The sequence below is a fragment of the Labeo rohita genome, chromosome 19 (genome assembly GCF_022985175.1).
Source record: "Labeo rohita strain BAU-BD-2019 chromosome 19, IGBB_LRoh.1.0, whole genome shotgun sequence".
Lineage (NCBI taxonomy): Eukaryota > Metazoa > Chordata > Actinopteri > Cypriniformes > Cyprinidae > Labeo > Labeo rohita.
Genome location: NC_066887.1, coordinates 30,120,390 through 30,136,160, shown reverse-complemented (window position 1 = coordinate 30,136,160; position 15,771 = coordinate 30,120,390). Strand labels below are relative to the sequence as shown.

The 15,771-nt window shown below is 34.2% G+C and overlaps 1 protein-coding gene across 1 annotated transcript; it reads left to right on the top strand.

Moving 5' to 3' along the window:
- Window positions 1-7,752: 7,752 nt before the first annotated feature.
- Window positions 7,753-14,381, top strand: zgc:174904 (uncharacterized protein LOC564690 homolog). Its single transcript, XM_051136934.1, has 6 exons — window positions 7,753-7,922; window positions 8,543-8,665; window positions 10,794-10,973; window positions 11,061-11,242; window positions 11,443-11,558; window positions 13,903-14,381. The coding sequence occupies exons 1-6, from the start codon at window positions 7,838-7,840 to the stop codon at window positions 14,057-14,059; spliced, it is 843 nt and encodes a 280-aa protein (XP_050992891.1). The 5' UTR covers window positions 7,753-7,837; the 3' UTR covers window positions 14,060-14,381.
- The last annotated feature ends 1,390 nt before the right edge of the window (window positions 14,382-15,771 follow it).

The window sequence follows — 15,771 nt, the reverse complement described above, 5'->3', positions numbered from 1 at the left end:
GATCATTTTGCAGGTTCTTTTTTGCAGCTCTGATGTCCTTCTGCAGTTGTAACCATTCTATTCCACCATGAAGCAGACTTCAGAGATCAAGGTTAGCTCAATTATTTGTAGTTTCTTTGTCTCATGACTTGGTCTCATCACTCATTGCTTTGCTTAATTGATCTGAAAAAAAGGCAAAACAAGCCTGTAGTGTCAGTGGAGTATGTAAAAGGTTGTGCAAATGAACAGTACATAAGATGAGCAACATTGCTGGAGTCCCATTCTTGAGTAAGATTAAAAGGCTCCTTCTGGCTGTTTTGAGGCATGTATATGAAAAAATCTGCCATCTAGAGGTGAGTTAACTCAGACTAAACTGAACACAAAGGCCAATCGCAGGTGTTCGAGAAATCAACAGGTATGTCTGTAATAGGCTACATTGCTCAACGCTATGAAAACAAATTGTAAATAGAATCTTTTGGCAACTTCCAGTGCGCAAACACAGATTTGCACTGGAGCCTTTACCAAATCTGTTTTGCCAAAGATCCTAATATTAAACTTTTAACTGAGGGTGCTTTCGACTGTGCGAGAAAAGTGTCAATGCGTGAGAGTTGGCAGCCCTGTGAGTAATGAGTGGTTTTCCTTCAGTATATCAGCCTGATAAGCAAAATGGTAACTTCCTCCACTAGCAGCCCCGCTACCCACAATTCCTCTCCAACCCAGACTCGGTTTGACATTGCTGCCACGCGAGCAGCCTTCACCTCTGCAGGCACAGTGTAGTTTATTGGTAAGAAGCAGAACACTTAATATAGTTCTGAAAGTTTGGTTTGGCACACTTTTATATTGTAGGTCACAGTAATAAGGGCCTGTATGCCAGCAACAGAGTTTTCTGTACAAATGTAGATCTCTGAGTGATCAAAAGTACTACAAATCAGCAACAGGAAAATCCTGTATTGGTATGGTTTGAAAAGTATGGTGTGACACCACTTAGCAATGCTCTAGCACCCAACAACCACTAAGAACGTTAAAGGACGTTCATACCAAGAAGGACAACTATTAAGCCACTTTTCCACTATCGGGCCGAACGGTTCTTAGAACGGTCAGGTACGGTTCCAGTTCCCTGGTGAAAAAAAACAGCATATTCTGGTTAGGTATGTTTTGATGCTGGTTTAAGCAGCATAAAACATACCTACCAGCATATGCTGGTTTTTTCACCAGGGTTGTTTCCACCTGAGCCTGGTACAGCACGGCACGGCACGGCACGATTACAAACCGTTCTGGGCCTGGAATTCTCAGCACGGCTAGACAACCGTGCCAAACCGTGCTGATAGAATGTGTGTGCTAAGCGAAAGCGCACTATTTGATCAAACAGGCAAGTAAACAGCTGTTACACTGCGTTCATAGCTCATGCATTACTACTGTCAATAAATGTGGTATTTTTTTAGAAAGGTTTATCTTCTGTGTCCGTCTCCATTGGCATGCATATCCCCTCAGCATTTGTTGGTAAGGTTATACCTGTCATCGCCTTCTGTTTATTTTTTGCGCCAAGAGTTGTCCATTTTTTTTCCTGTTATTTAACAAAGTAGTCCCAAAAACAGAAATATCTTATCGTCCATATCACTGTTTATATTACAGCAGGGTTGCCAACTTTTAAGTTCAGCTTGAAGTGAGACTTTTTTTTTTTTTTTTTTTTTTTTTTTTTTTTTGGAGTGGGGTGTTGGGGTGGCAATCTCGATTCCATATCTATTTGTGTGTATATACTGTACATAAAAGGGGATAAAAATGCAGCTGAATGCCTTTTTAGCACCATTTTACACTTGGTTTAAATTCAGTATTTGCTTGCATTAATTGTGTATTGTCATTAAAAAAGGATGTAAGTTATTAACTTTTTAAATTTTACATTTAAAGATATAGTGTTTAATCATTTCTAAATATTTATTCAAATGAAAAACTTAATAATTAAGCAGGTATGATCTGCAATATTCTAGATACATGTATATTTAGTACATGTATATTTAGAGCCATAGAGGTATAGTGGGTAAACCATGGCATTACAAATAAAAATGTTTTGTTTTTTTTTTTTTTTTTTGTTTTTTTTCTGACCACAAAATGAATCTAATTTGCTTCTTTGCATTGAAATTTAAAACCCTTTTCTCTATTTAACCTTAAATACTACACTAATTGTAATATAAATAAAATATAAGTAATAGAAATATTATATATATATGATCTCCTTAAAATATTAAAATAAATATTATTGAACTAAAATATAAAATAAACTTATTGAACATGAATGGTCATATTATAAGTAAGCAGTACCTGAGGGTAACCCTTATGAAACCATGGTTTTATTATAGTAAAAGTGTAGTAACCATGTTTGTTTTTTTGTTTTGTTTTTGTTTTGTTTTTTTGTTTTGGTGCATTGATTACCATTTGTATAACCATAGTTACAAATATCATGGTTAAACTATGTTTAGTGTAGCAAGACCATGGTTAATTTGTGGTTACCATGGTTTATCTATAGTAACCATGGATTTTTTTATTATTTTATTTTATTTATTTATTTTTATTTTTTTTTTTTTGTTTGTTTGTTTTATTTGTAATAAAACCATGTTTAATTTTCGTAAGGGTTGCCTCTCCATCACTCTCCAGGATAAAATTATACTGTAAATGTCATCGACGTAAAAATCAATGCATAATGTTTACCAAAAATTGCTGCAAATACCTGTATATTGAAGCTGTCGTCTCTATCCTACTTAATCCAATTCAAATATACCGTCAACGCTGGTTTGTTTTGAGAGCTCCGTGAATCACGTATTCACGTGGCGGCGACGCCGGCGAAATCAACCCACTAAACATTGGACGTCGGATAGACGTGCAGATCATGTCTATATTGGGTCCGTCGGTCAGGGTCACGTCACTACGACGTCACATTGCGCAGTGGGAAAGCTTGTCGCAGCTCTGTTTTACAATGGCTCCGGCGTTAAAAGCGCTACATTTTACGATTTACGTCACATTAAGTGCGCTTCAATTTAGTATTAAAACTTACAACATTTGAAAGCTGACTTTGTTTAAAATCGCACGCAGGGTTGCCAATTCGGCGTGAGATGTACATTGGCAGAGTGAGATCGTGAGACAGAGCCTGAAAGCGTGTGTTTAAATGTGCAATCTCTTGTTTTGTTTTGTTTTTTTTGTTTGTTTGTTTTTTTTTTGTTTGTTTTTTTTTTTTTGTCAATGTTGATGCAAACAGCATAGATTTTACATTACGTACAAAAAAGTTACACTCAGAACTGAAAGGACAAATATGTCTCCTAAAACCCATTGAAACAGCATTATTTAATCACGGTCATATGACTTAGTTTGTTTGTTTGTTTGTTTGTTTGTTTGTTTTTTGTGTGTGTGTGAGTGTGTTTGTGTCGGAGACATTGCTTGGCCCTGCAAGTTGCGCCATAACATTGTTGGAGCCCCTTTCTTGAGTAAGATTAAAAGGCTCTTTCCGGCTGTTTTGGAGCATATATATGCCTCCATCTAGTGGTGAAAATGTATAATGTTTTATATCAGCACCTCCTACTGATTCAGTCATGAATCCTTACTGATAAAAGGTATCAAACCTGTATGTTGACACTGTATTAAATCAATAGCTCACCCAAAAATAAATTCCTTTCATCGTTTACTTACCTTCATGTCATGTCACGTTTTTTATCTGCACACAATAATACTGATGTTCATACAACAGTGGACCTCATTGACTTCAACACTGGAACCCGATCACCATGATATTGCCAAGCAGGGGCGTCCTTAGGGCTTATCATTCGGGGCTCGAGCCCCGAAAGATTTTTCTTTAGCCCCGAATGTTTTTGTATCGCTGTATGATTTCCGATGAATTCACGGAATTTGTCAAAGTTTGAATGAATTAATCGAAAGCCGGTCATTACACTTAAATCAAATCGCGATATGGACTAGTATCTGAAAATATTACGCCGCAAAATACCATTTAAATATGAATGCTGCATGTTCTGCGTGTCTCTTTATGAATAAATGGTGCAGACGCAGGCGCGGTTTCCTTTACTACACACAAGCGCGCGTGGCGCTCGCAGTGATTTCAGCGTCTGCCATAAAAATGCATGAACAAAATCCCAAGAACTGCTCTGAGAGTACTTCGTGAGCAGTTCACTGTTTCATTTGAGTAAATGTAAAGGTATTCACGGAAACCCGTCAAAATAAAAGTTTAGCTTGCAGACATTGTGGCAGAAACACATTACTATTATTCAGTAGAATGCATGTACCTACAGTACTACTACTACTACTACTACTACTACTACTGTTGAAAAATTAATAAAACTTTGTTACACAATATTCCTTCCATCTTTTACATTTTATTAGTACATCCCCTTTATTTGCCAAAAATAAAATGTAATTTTCATGAACTAAAAGATAAATTAATATTTTATGACTTTATTTCATAACCAGAAAAAAATAAATACACAACACAGAACTTCATAATGCTGTTGTAGAAATAAATAAAAGTTTTTTAATGCATTTAAATAAATAGACATGCTAAAACAAATTTGGTAACAATAAAATATAAGGTGAGAAAAAATAAAACATTTCATAGGGCCCTAAACATAACTTAACTTTTGATAAATTTACCTTAAATTGTATAAGTTTCATTGTTTTAATTAATTAGACATGTCTTTGATTAATAAAATTAAATTTACCCATTAAAAAGGAGTCCAGAAAAATTAAAACAGAAAAAACAGAATTTAGAAAAAATAAAAAATAAAATGGAATTTTATTTCATTTTTAAATGTATTATTTTATTTGTGTAATATATTTTTGTAAAGTTATAATTTTGTGATAATGCTTTGATATGTTTGCTATTTGCATTACTATTTACTTTTTTTTTCCATAGTGTAACAATGTTGTTTTGTGCCACTGCTTCGGCAAAGTAATTGTCAAATGAACTAAAATCGAAAGCACAATATGACTTGGCTCAAACGATCAGTTTATGATCTGATGTTTTCAGAGTATCAGAAGAGGGGTGAGTCAGGTCATCAACCTTTTTTCTTTGTTCAATTTGCACACTGAACATAGGTTAACTTATAGCTCTTATTTTTGAACTCTCAAAGTGCACCAGATTAATGAAGTTAACTTTAAAATATATCAAATTTTCTTCTGGGGGGCATGCCATCCAGACCTCCCTAGAAGGATCCCGATTCACCCACCTGTGTCTACCAAAATCTTACAGAATTATGATGTGATCTCCCATTTACCATTACTAGCCCCTGATGTTTTGCCCGCAGCCCCAGATGTTTTCAAATCCTAGAAACGCCCCTGTTGCCAAGTAAGACATGATCAACATTATTGTCCAAAAATATAGACTTAACCTAATCCCTACCCCTAAATCTAAGCCTAACCATAATTTATTCCTAAAATCAGAGGGAAATGATAGCTGATTAACAAGGGTGTAGAAACATCTAACTCTGATCATAAGCCTAAAACTGACATTTCCTGAAAAGTTATCCCTCAGTTCTGATTGGTTGAGGATGTTGATCCAAGAACATGTTGTACTTGGTGAAATCACGTTCACGTGTCTCCTCTCTTTTGTTGAATAACACGACACACGTTGGAACCCACTGAAACATATTTACATAGTAGCCTAAGTTATTTTGTGTTTTACAGAAATAAAGAATTACACATCTCTAACACATTTTTTTTTTTTTTGTGCCATTTTTAATTTTTTGTAGTTTATCGTGGTCCTTGTTTGGTCCTTTTTGGTAGTTATTTGTGTATTTTCAAAATAGATGAAATACTTATTTAACCCCTGAATTATACTTCCGATTGCCTGAATCGAGTTCAGTTATTCGCTGAAACCTAACTTTGAAGAACACAAGATGTTAGAGTGAACGGTTGCAGTACTGGCTGAGCGAATTTTCTGCGTTTCTGCAAGGATATAAGATAAAGTGAGGATGTAATGGTAAGTTTTGCTTGTTTAAAACATAATAGTTGCTATTTTAATTCTGTTAAGCTGGCTACTTCAGATCACACCAGCCAATGCAAAGTGTCAACAGTGAAGAAATCGAAATGCAGCAGCCAGCTAGTAACTGCAGTATTCAACATTTTAAGTAGATCAAAAAATGTTAATCAAAGTGGTCTTAAGACAAGAACGGGTATTGTTTTGGTTTTAGGACAACTTAAATGAAAGGTTTTAAACCACTTCATATATTGACTACTGTAAATCTATAGGAAGCTATAGGTTCTCTATATATCTATAGGAAAACAAAGGTTTTTAGGAAAATGTTATCTGTATTCAGAATAGATCCAGAGAGAGACGTTTTATGAAAATGTGTATGTAGTTATTTGAACTTGCTGGCTGGAGTGAATATTTGCGCCAAGTTGCTTGGAGACGCATGACAACAATGTGTGTTTTAAAATCAGCTCAAAATATCAATCGATTTAGTTGTGACCCTGGACCACAAAACCAGTCATAAGGGTCAAATTTTCGAAACTAAGCTTTATACATAATCTGAAAGCTGAATAAATAAGCTTTCCATTGATGTATGGTTTGTTAGGATAGGACAATATTTGGCCGAGATACAACTATTTAAATATATGGAATCTGAGGGTGCAAAAAAATCTAAATATTGAGAAAAACACCTTTAAAGTTGTTCAAATTAAGCTCTTAATAATGCATATTACTAATCAAAAATTAAGTTTTGATATATTTACAGTTGGAAATGTACAAAATATCTTCAAGAAACATGATCTTTACTTAATTTCCTAATGATTTTTGGCATAAAAGAAAAATCAATAATTTTGACCCATACGATGTATTTTTGGCTATTGCTACAAATATACTCCAGCGACTTAAGACTGGTTTTGTGGTCCAGGGTCACAATTTAAATGTCAAATTATGTTCTTAATTATTTATTTGTATTTATTTTATTTTATTTAATTTTACAAACATATTTGTTACCATTTAAAAGGAAAAGCACACTGTTTTAAAGCGATAGTCCACCCGAAAATGAAAATTCTGTCATCATTTACTCACCCTCATGTCATTCCATGTCATATCTGTGTGAAGACTTGTTCATCAGTGGAACACAAAAAAAGATATTTTGAAAAATTCTGGTAACCAAACAACCCTGGTGAATAAAACAGCATATGCTGGTAGGTATGTTTTGGTGCTGGTTTAAGCTGGTCCTTTGCTGGTTTATGCTGGTCATGGACCAAGGACCAGCTTAAACCAGCACCAAAACATACCTACCAGCATATGCTGTTTTTTCACCAGGGAATTTCGGGTCCCTGACCTCCACAGTATTTTTGTCCGTACTATAGGACATATGGTAACCATTTGGTTACCAACATGTGTTTTACAGTAGAAAGAAAGTCATGTAGGTACATCAAGAGAAACGACGTAAGGGTGAAAAAATGTTAACACAATTTTCATTTTTGAATGAACTGTCCCTTTAAAGAGGCATTGTGAAACTTCCTACCCTACGGATAAGCATTGTGAAACTTCCTACCCTACGGATAAACAAAACACTCAATAAATATGAAACAAGTGGCTTAATCAATCATTGAAACTAATGAAATTGTGTAATGATCACAGGGTGAGTCATAAGCTGCTGATTTACAGAAAACTATACAAGAACTCAATGCCCTTTTGAGAAATTGCTGATGACTTCAAACTTCTGGATCTCTGTTTTGAACTTCCAAGAAATATAGTGTCAACCAATCCTCGTCATTCAGCATGCAGACCCAATCTCAATTTAAACCACCCCTTCTGTTGAGCCAGCACTCCAGTGGTCAAACAGACTCCAGAGCGTTTCATGTTTGTAGAAGTGGGCAAACGTAAGCAATGTCTGCAAAGAGAGGGGGAATGCACACCAATCTTATCGACGGACCTGACGAGGACTGCAGCAGTCCAGAGGTGCGATATTCAGGTATGACGATCACAGCATGTGCTGTCTCTTTAACTTAGTGTTTACATTTACAGTGTGTGTAACGAGACCCATTTTTCTTCAATCCTTGTTAGGTTTGGTTGCATACTAATTTGCATCAGAAATATCATTTTTGGGCACACAGACATGCTTCCAGCACAATGTTTGTTAATTTATTTCAGAGTTTAACCATCATAGACATTACATTATACACATGCTCTTTGATATTCACTAGATGACTGATATGTGTACATCAACCCTTGATTCTTACTTGATTACATTCCTGAATGTAAACTTTTTTTTTTTAGTATTTCAACCTCAGATGTTGCAGTTTGTACTTATTTTTACGCTAAAAACTCCAGCTCTACACCCATCCACTGTTATTGGATGAAGTACTGATCAATACTCTCAGGGTTTGAGTAAACCTGGCAAAATATTGTTAATGATTCACTGGGGCATGTGTATTCCGGAAAGCTTTCAAAAATTAGATTTTTTAAAAAGAAATTTAATAAAGAAATTGTGTGTAAACATGCTTCATTTGTGTACTGTGTAAACTCATACATTGTTACACTTGCTGGTTTTCATACAACTGTTATATTGTAAATCAAGTTGTTTCTTTCCAGTATTTCAGAACCCAGATAAAAGAAGAGGGTTTTGCCAAGATCCCTTCAAGGTGGCAACAGTATGCCTGACTGCCTTCTGCCTCATCTTACTCCTGATCTTGGTGGTCACAAGTGTTAATAGCGGTACTTCTTCTTTCTCACTTATATGACTTGGGTGTAAACATGTTTATTAACAAGTAGGTCTGGACATTGTAACATATTTCTAGATTCAGTTTGATTCTGATTCATTTTAATTGAGTTGATTTGATTTTGTTGCAATGCCCATTTTGCTTACGTATATGAAACCCTGTAAATTATTTTTACTTGTAAATTATAGTCTTTCTATTTTAAAATTTCACATTTAATTCAATGCATTACTTTGAGTTTCTTTGTAATTACTTGTGAAATTGACCAGCAACAAGTGAAAAATGTAGCTGCAAGTGCCAATTAAGTTAAGGCTAATCTTACGATTTTTGACCAAACTGGTCAGAAGTTATAAGCAGAAATGTAAATATTTTCTATCTTTTGATCAGTAGGTGGTGCTGTGCCCAAACTACTTATATCCCCTCAGGTCAAGCCATAGAAAAAAGCATTTGCTTTTAGACTTCACAGTTCAAAGGTTATTAGCAGAAAAATTAGTGCAAATTTGGCCTTTTAGTGGTGCTAGAGAGTTTGAGTTCGAGACTGTCCACTATCTGTGTGTCAAGTTTCATAAGTTTCTTGCATTCTATAAGATTCATAACAATACGTTAAAGTGTTTAAAAGAAACAGCATTTAACTACAGAATTTGAAATGGAAAATATGGTATTGTTTGCTACTCTGAATCTAACAAGATCACTCTTATAATTTTTGGTCAAACTGTTCAGAAAATATAAACAAAAATGTAAAATTTGTATATCTTTTGACCAGTAGATGGTGCTGTGCCGAAACTCAGGTCATGCTTGTGATAACACATACCAATTTTGGTCAGAATCCACCAAAGGGTTGCAAACATATAGCCTCATGTCCTTATTTGGCCTTTTGGTGGCGCTAGAGAGTTTGACTTAGAGACTCCGAATTTGCTGTGATTAATGATGAGACTGTCCTCAATCTGTGTGCGAAATTTCAAAACATTCTCACAAGCGATTCTGTAAGCTTCATAAAATTCATTACAATACATTAAAGCGTTTGAAACATGCAGCATTTTACTACAAAATTTGAAATGGCCACGTTCAAAATGCCTGACATAGGAAAATTTGGTACTGATTGATTCGGTATGGTACGCCGAATCTAACAAGATCACTGTGTCGAAACTACTTACGCCCTCAGGTCATGCTTGGTATAACACGTACCAAGTTTGGTCTGAAGCCGTTAAAGCACCGCAAACATATAGCCATGTCCATTTTTGCACACATTTCGTCAAATTCATTAACGTGCTTTACGAAAACTGTTTGGTGTATCAAAAAGCTTTTGATGACTTTTTGCCAGCATTGTCTGAAGATGATCTGAGCCAATTTTGATGAAAATCAGACAAACCGTCTAGGACGAGTTAGAAAAAGTAGATTTTTGGCAAAAATTAAAAAATTACGAAAAACCTTCACCCACAGAAATCTTAATTTTTGCATGCATTCGACTCTGCATGAGCCAAAGAATTAGAAGAAAAAATTTGCTTCTAGACCTCACGGTTCGAAAGTTATTAATAGAAATATAAGTGCAAATTTGGCATATTGGTGGCACTAGAGAGTTTGAGTTAGAGACTCCAAATTCGCAATGGTAATATAGTCCTGTATCCGTGTGCTAAATTTCATAACTTTCTCACAAGCAATTCTATGGTCTGAATCCACTAAAGCATTGTGATCTGAGCCAATTTTGGTGAATATCAGACAAACCATCTAGGATGAGTTTGAAAAAGTACATTTTCTGCAAAATTCAAAATTGTGAAAAATCTGAACCATAGAATTTCTGATTTTGGTATGCATTCGACTTGGCATGAGCGAAGGAATCAGAGGAAATATTTTGCTTCTAAACCTCACGGTTCAAAAGTTACTAGTAGAAATATGAGTGCAAATTGGCAGTGCTAGAGAGTTTAAGTTGGAGACTCCAAATTTGCTGTGGTTAATACTGAGACTGTCCTCTATCTGTGTGCCAAATTTCGATTCCGCAAGCAGTTCTATGGGCTGCCATCGATGCCAAGGGTGGAAGAAGAAAAGAAACTTCAAATCCTGAATCTTTATTTCTTTTTACATCTTATCATAAACCCACATCTGCTTTCATTTCGTGTATTGTGTTTTAGGTAAGGCACGTTCATCTGATCATCAGGATTCCCTGTCCACCACTGCATTCAGTGAATCACACATGCAGAAGGGCTGCGCTAATGTCACGGCTCTGACTGAAGAGCTGCAGTCTGTGAAGAGAGAAAAAAGTGAACTGGAGAAAGAACGGACACAGCTGAAGAACAAAATCACTGCGCTTGGTTAGTGAGGTGCAAGTGCATGCATTTGTGCTAGCAACAAACAATATCTGTTGCATTTCATAACATCAAAATGCAATGTCTTTTTAGAGGCAACCCCTCCACCACAAACCACTCTTTTGCCAACGAAGAGTCCCTGTCCTGAAGAGTGGAAGCACTTTAACGGCAGCTGTTATTACGTCTCAGAATTCCGAAGGAGTTGGTCGGACAGTCAGTCGTACTGCAAGCGACAAGGAGGACATCTGGCCATCATCCTCACAGCTGAAGAACAGGTAAGGCTCCGTGCATGTTTGCTGAACATCTAATGACTTATACTGACTTCAGATATCTATACGTGTTTAAAAAGAAAAGAAACTATTGGCTTGGAATATGTCGAGGCAGGGAGCCTACAGTAGTTGAAACATGTTAACCATTAAAATGGATTCCTTTTTTGACTGATTTTATTGATATTTGACCTCTTGACCCGATGAAGACCTTCATATGGAACCTGCTGCCCCGTGGATACTGGAACGCTTACTGGTTTGGCATTAGTGATCAAAAAGTAGAAGACGACTGGTACTGGGTGGACGGAACTAAACTGGTTGGAGGGTAAGAATATCGCATTTTTATGTTTACAAGCTAAGACTCTTGCATTAGAAGTCAAAACACAGACAGACTCCAGAACGCACTTTAGGATTGTGACACATCTCACATGAGTTAAAACTACTGAATCATATTTTTTCATTTCTCTTTTGGGTAAAAGTCTTGTGGTGATATACTGAATCATCTCATCCTTCCTGTCTCTTCTTCCTCTTTGTTAAATAATAATAATCGAAAAAAGACAAACAGAAAAAAGGAAGCTTGCATAAAATAATTTTCTTATATATATATATATATATATATATATATATATATATATATATATATATATATATATATATATATATATATATATATATATATATTATATATTTATTTGATAAATTTATTTTATATATATATATATATATATTATATACACTACCAGTAGGGCTGCTCGATTATGACAAAAATCGTAAGTGTTGATTATTCTCTTGAAATTGTAATTGCAATTATTAATTCAGATTATCACAATTTACATTGAATGATGTTTTGAATAGGTTTTACCATTGTTTGAAACAACTGCATTCCACATTTTTATATATAGTTTATTCTTTAAATATAAAAAAGTAAACATTTTAAAATTAACACAATGAGAAAAAGAGATAAGATAGCCTTAAGATAACCTGTAGGAAAAATACACACACTCTCTCTCTCACACACACACACACACACACACACACATCTTAAGAAAGCAGAATAATGTGGAATGTGGAAAGTGGATTGATTTTTTGGTAATTGTGCCTTTGAATGACTACATGATTGTGGCATCTGTAATTGTAATCACGATTAGAAATCCGATCAGTTGTGCAGCCCTAACTACCAGTCAAAAGTTCTTGGACAGTAAGGTTTTTAATGGTTTTTAATGAAGTCTATTCTGCTCACCAAGCCTGCATTTGTTTGATCCAAAGTACAGCAAAAACAATACAATTTTGAAATAGTTTTACTATTTAAAATAACTGTTTTTCTATTTAAATATATTTTAAAATGTAATTTATTCCTGTTATTTCAAAGCTAAATTTTTATTATCATTACTCCAGTCTTCAGTGTAACATGATTCTTAAGAAATCATTCTAATATTCTAATTTTCTGCTCAGAGAACATTTATTATTATTATTATTATTATTGTTATTGTTATTATTAATATTATTGTTGTTGTTGAAAACAGCTCAGTAGAATTTTTCAGGTTTCTTTGATGAATAGAAAGTTCACAAGAACTGCATTCATCTGAAATAGAAATCTTTTGCATCATGTCTTTATCATCACTTTTGATCAATTTAAAGCATCTTTGTTAAATAAAAGTATTAATTTCTATCATTTCTAATCCCCTAAAAAAACTTCTACTGACTCCAAGCTTTTCAATAGTATAGTGTATAATGTTATAAAAGCCTTTTCATTCAGATAAATGCTGATCTTTGGATCTTTCTATTCATCAAATAATCCTGAAAAAAATATGCTCAGCCATTTTAAATATTGATAATAATAATAATAATAATAATAATAATAATAAATGATCTTGTGACTGGAGTAATAAAGCTGAAAATTTAGCTTTGATCACAGGAATAAATTACATTTTAATATATTACTATATTCAAATAGAAAGCAGTTATTTTAAATAGTAAAAATATTTCACAATATTCCTGCTTTTGCTGCATTTTGGATTAAATAAATGCAGGTTGGTTGAGCAGAAAAGACTTCTTTAAAAAACAACATTAAAAATCTTGCTGTCCAAAAACATTTGACTGGTAGTGTATATTCAGTGTTTAATGGTCATTTGAGATTCTTTAATAGTAGTGACTACTTGAGAATCAGAAATTGATATTTTACCCTTTACATATATAATTATTAATGAGAAAATATTACAGGAAAAATGATTTTTCTTTTATTTTGTGCTAATTTTATTTTTATTTTATTTTTATTATTATTTTTTTTTTTATTTAAAGCAGTTATGTAGTCATATACTGTACATATAAAGGTCTTATCACAGCCTGATTAATGTATAAGAAAATTAACCAGGGTAGAAACTGTTTTGAGTATAAGAAACATTAACTAATATTAAGTGGACTATAAAGAAAAAAATCTCAAATGCAAGGCCCCTTTTAAAAATCTACAAAAAAAAAAAAAAATCATAAAATAAGAGAAATGTCATTAACCGTAGTATATTAAATGTATTTTACCATTGCCTTAATTTGACACTGTCATTTTAAAAAAAATAATAATGCTACTTCCACCATCCTAAGGAAACCAGGCTGTCTAACTTTGATTATTTAACCCATTTAACACCGTTAGAAACATTCTTCTTTTTCCTCCGTAGTTTCTGGGAAGATGGTGAGCCCAACAACCATATTAATGAAGACTGTGGCTACATGATAAAAACAGATGTTTTAAGCCGTGTGGCTATAAAGAGCTGGTATGACGCACCCTGTTATATGTCCTTGCCCTGGATCTGTGAGAAGCTGGTGTCCTCCTGATCTTCGCTCCTACCATCTTCATCATCTGTAGCAGACATAGTAATACAAGCTGTAATGTAATTTCCGTTGCATTTACAATGTCTGGTCTCAGGGTTTCAATGTTAAAACGTTAAAATGATTTGCTGCATGATTTGCTGAGTCAAAAAAGCAATTAACTGTTTATTTTAATGTGATACCGTATGTGCATTAATCTACAATTAGCTATGATTTTTAACACTGGACAATTTAGTGAATTTATTAACTGCTTGAATTTTATAGAGAAATCAATCACAAAATCTTTTTATGTAAAACATGTTGTCTTTCCATAAACAACTAAGCATTTTTTGAAGCGTTTTGTATGCATTTTGGGGGGTAACCAATAATATAATAGTCCATTTATATAAATATCTATTTTTTCTTATAACATTGAGAATGTCTAGCAGTTCCTCTTACACTCAGTAGGGCGCAGCATTGAGTCAAGATTTTGACCATAACGATACTATACGATCAATACCTGGTTTTCTTTCTCTTGTCATGTTTTTTATATGTAGATTTTCCTTCATATTGACCAACTTCAATAATCACAAAAATCCCCAAAAGCCGTGCCTTTGTTGTTGTTTTTTTCTACAGCATGTGCATCAATTTAGTTAAGATTCATTTTAAGAACAAGATTATTTATTTTAAACCATTATAAACTTCACTAGTTTAAAATGTGACCAACTAAATCAAATTCTACAGTCAAAGTCATTGGAAAGCAATACAAACAATCTTTTTGATCATCTTTATCTGTTTTTTTAGCGTACAAAACAGCCCCTTGCCCTGTGTAGGCTGGATTAAAGCGTTTACGTAAGGTGCACGGATGGATGCATTTTGGATCGTGTCCTTTCACGTCCCAGCCGACTGTTTTTTATGGCAGGGCTGTGACTGATTGCCACAGTTACTCAAAGTAAGGCCACCAGTCTAATCAAAGTACTATATTTTACGTACATCAGCTTAATCTTAATCACAGTCCATAAAGGGGTCATGTAGACTGAAGGAGAACTGCACGTAGGCTGTTGGGTTTTGAGCTCATTATAATACCTGTTACAGCAAAACAACACCATTATCAACACATTGCTAGCCATAATTTTTAGGAGTTTTCTAATGCTCATCCCTTATTTTGTACCAGAACAGGGCTAGTAGAGCATTAAATGACTGTTGGCTTTTCACAGAAAGAATAATAGTATTTAGATTCAATTATACATCGGATTAATGCTAATAATTGGCAGATATGTTTTACTTTTCCAAGCTATCCACCTTATTCCTATGCCCCATGACGCTTTGCGTGAATTATGGGTGTAACTTCCGTTAAGATGTAAACAATCAGTGAATGGCTCGCTCTATGAACGCAATAATCCATTTTTTTAACTGGTTACAATGAGATGACATTATTATACGCAAACTTTAACCATCGAACATTAAAAAGTGTGAAGCATAAACAAGGTGTAACCCCAAAAGCGATTGATTCCACAGCAGTAACGGACAGGTGAACTCACTATAGTAATATATATGTATATCATGTAGTCACATACATTGCCTTAATCAATAATTTCAGCATTGCCTGATGCTATTTCAAAGTGATTTCTGTCATTTTGACATATAATAAGTTTTATTTACCCGTGAAAGAGACTTGAGGATTTGAAGAGATTCTGCATTCCAGTGAATTTTTAATGGGTTTAGTCATAAATTAAATC

What these genes read in the sequence shown, in the direction of transcription:
- zgc:174904 (XM_051136934.1), top strand. Translation starts at nt 7,838, where the DNA reads ATGTCTGCAAAGAGAGGGGGAATGCACACCAATCTTATCGACGGACCT. An exon ending in GGTCACAAGTGTTAATAGCG is followed by an intron (nt 8,666 to 10,793) that starts GTACTTCTTCTT and finishes ATTGTGTTTTAG; the next exon opens with GTAAGGCACGTTCATCTGAT. An exon ending in GAACAAAATCACTGCGCTTG is followed by an intron (nt 10,974 to 11,060) that starts GTTAGTGAGGTG and finishes ATGTCTTTTTAG; the next exon opens with AGGCAACCCCTCCACCACAA.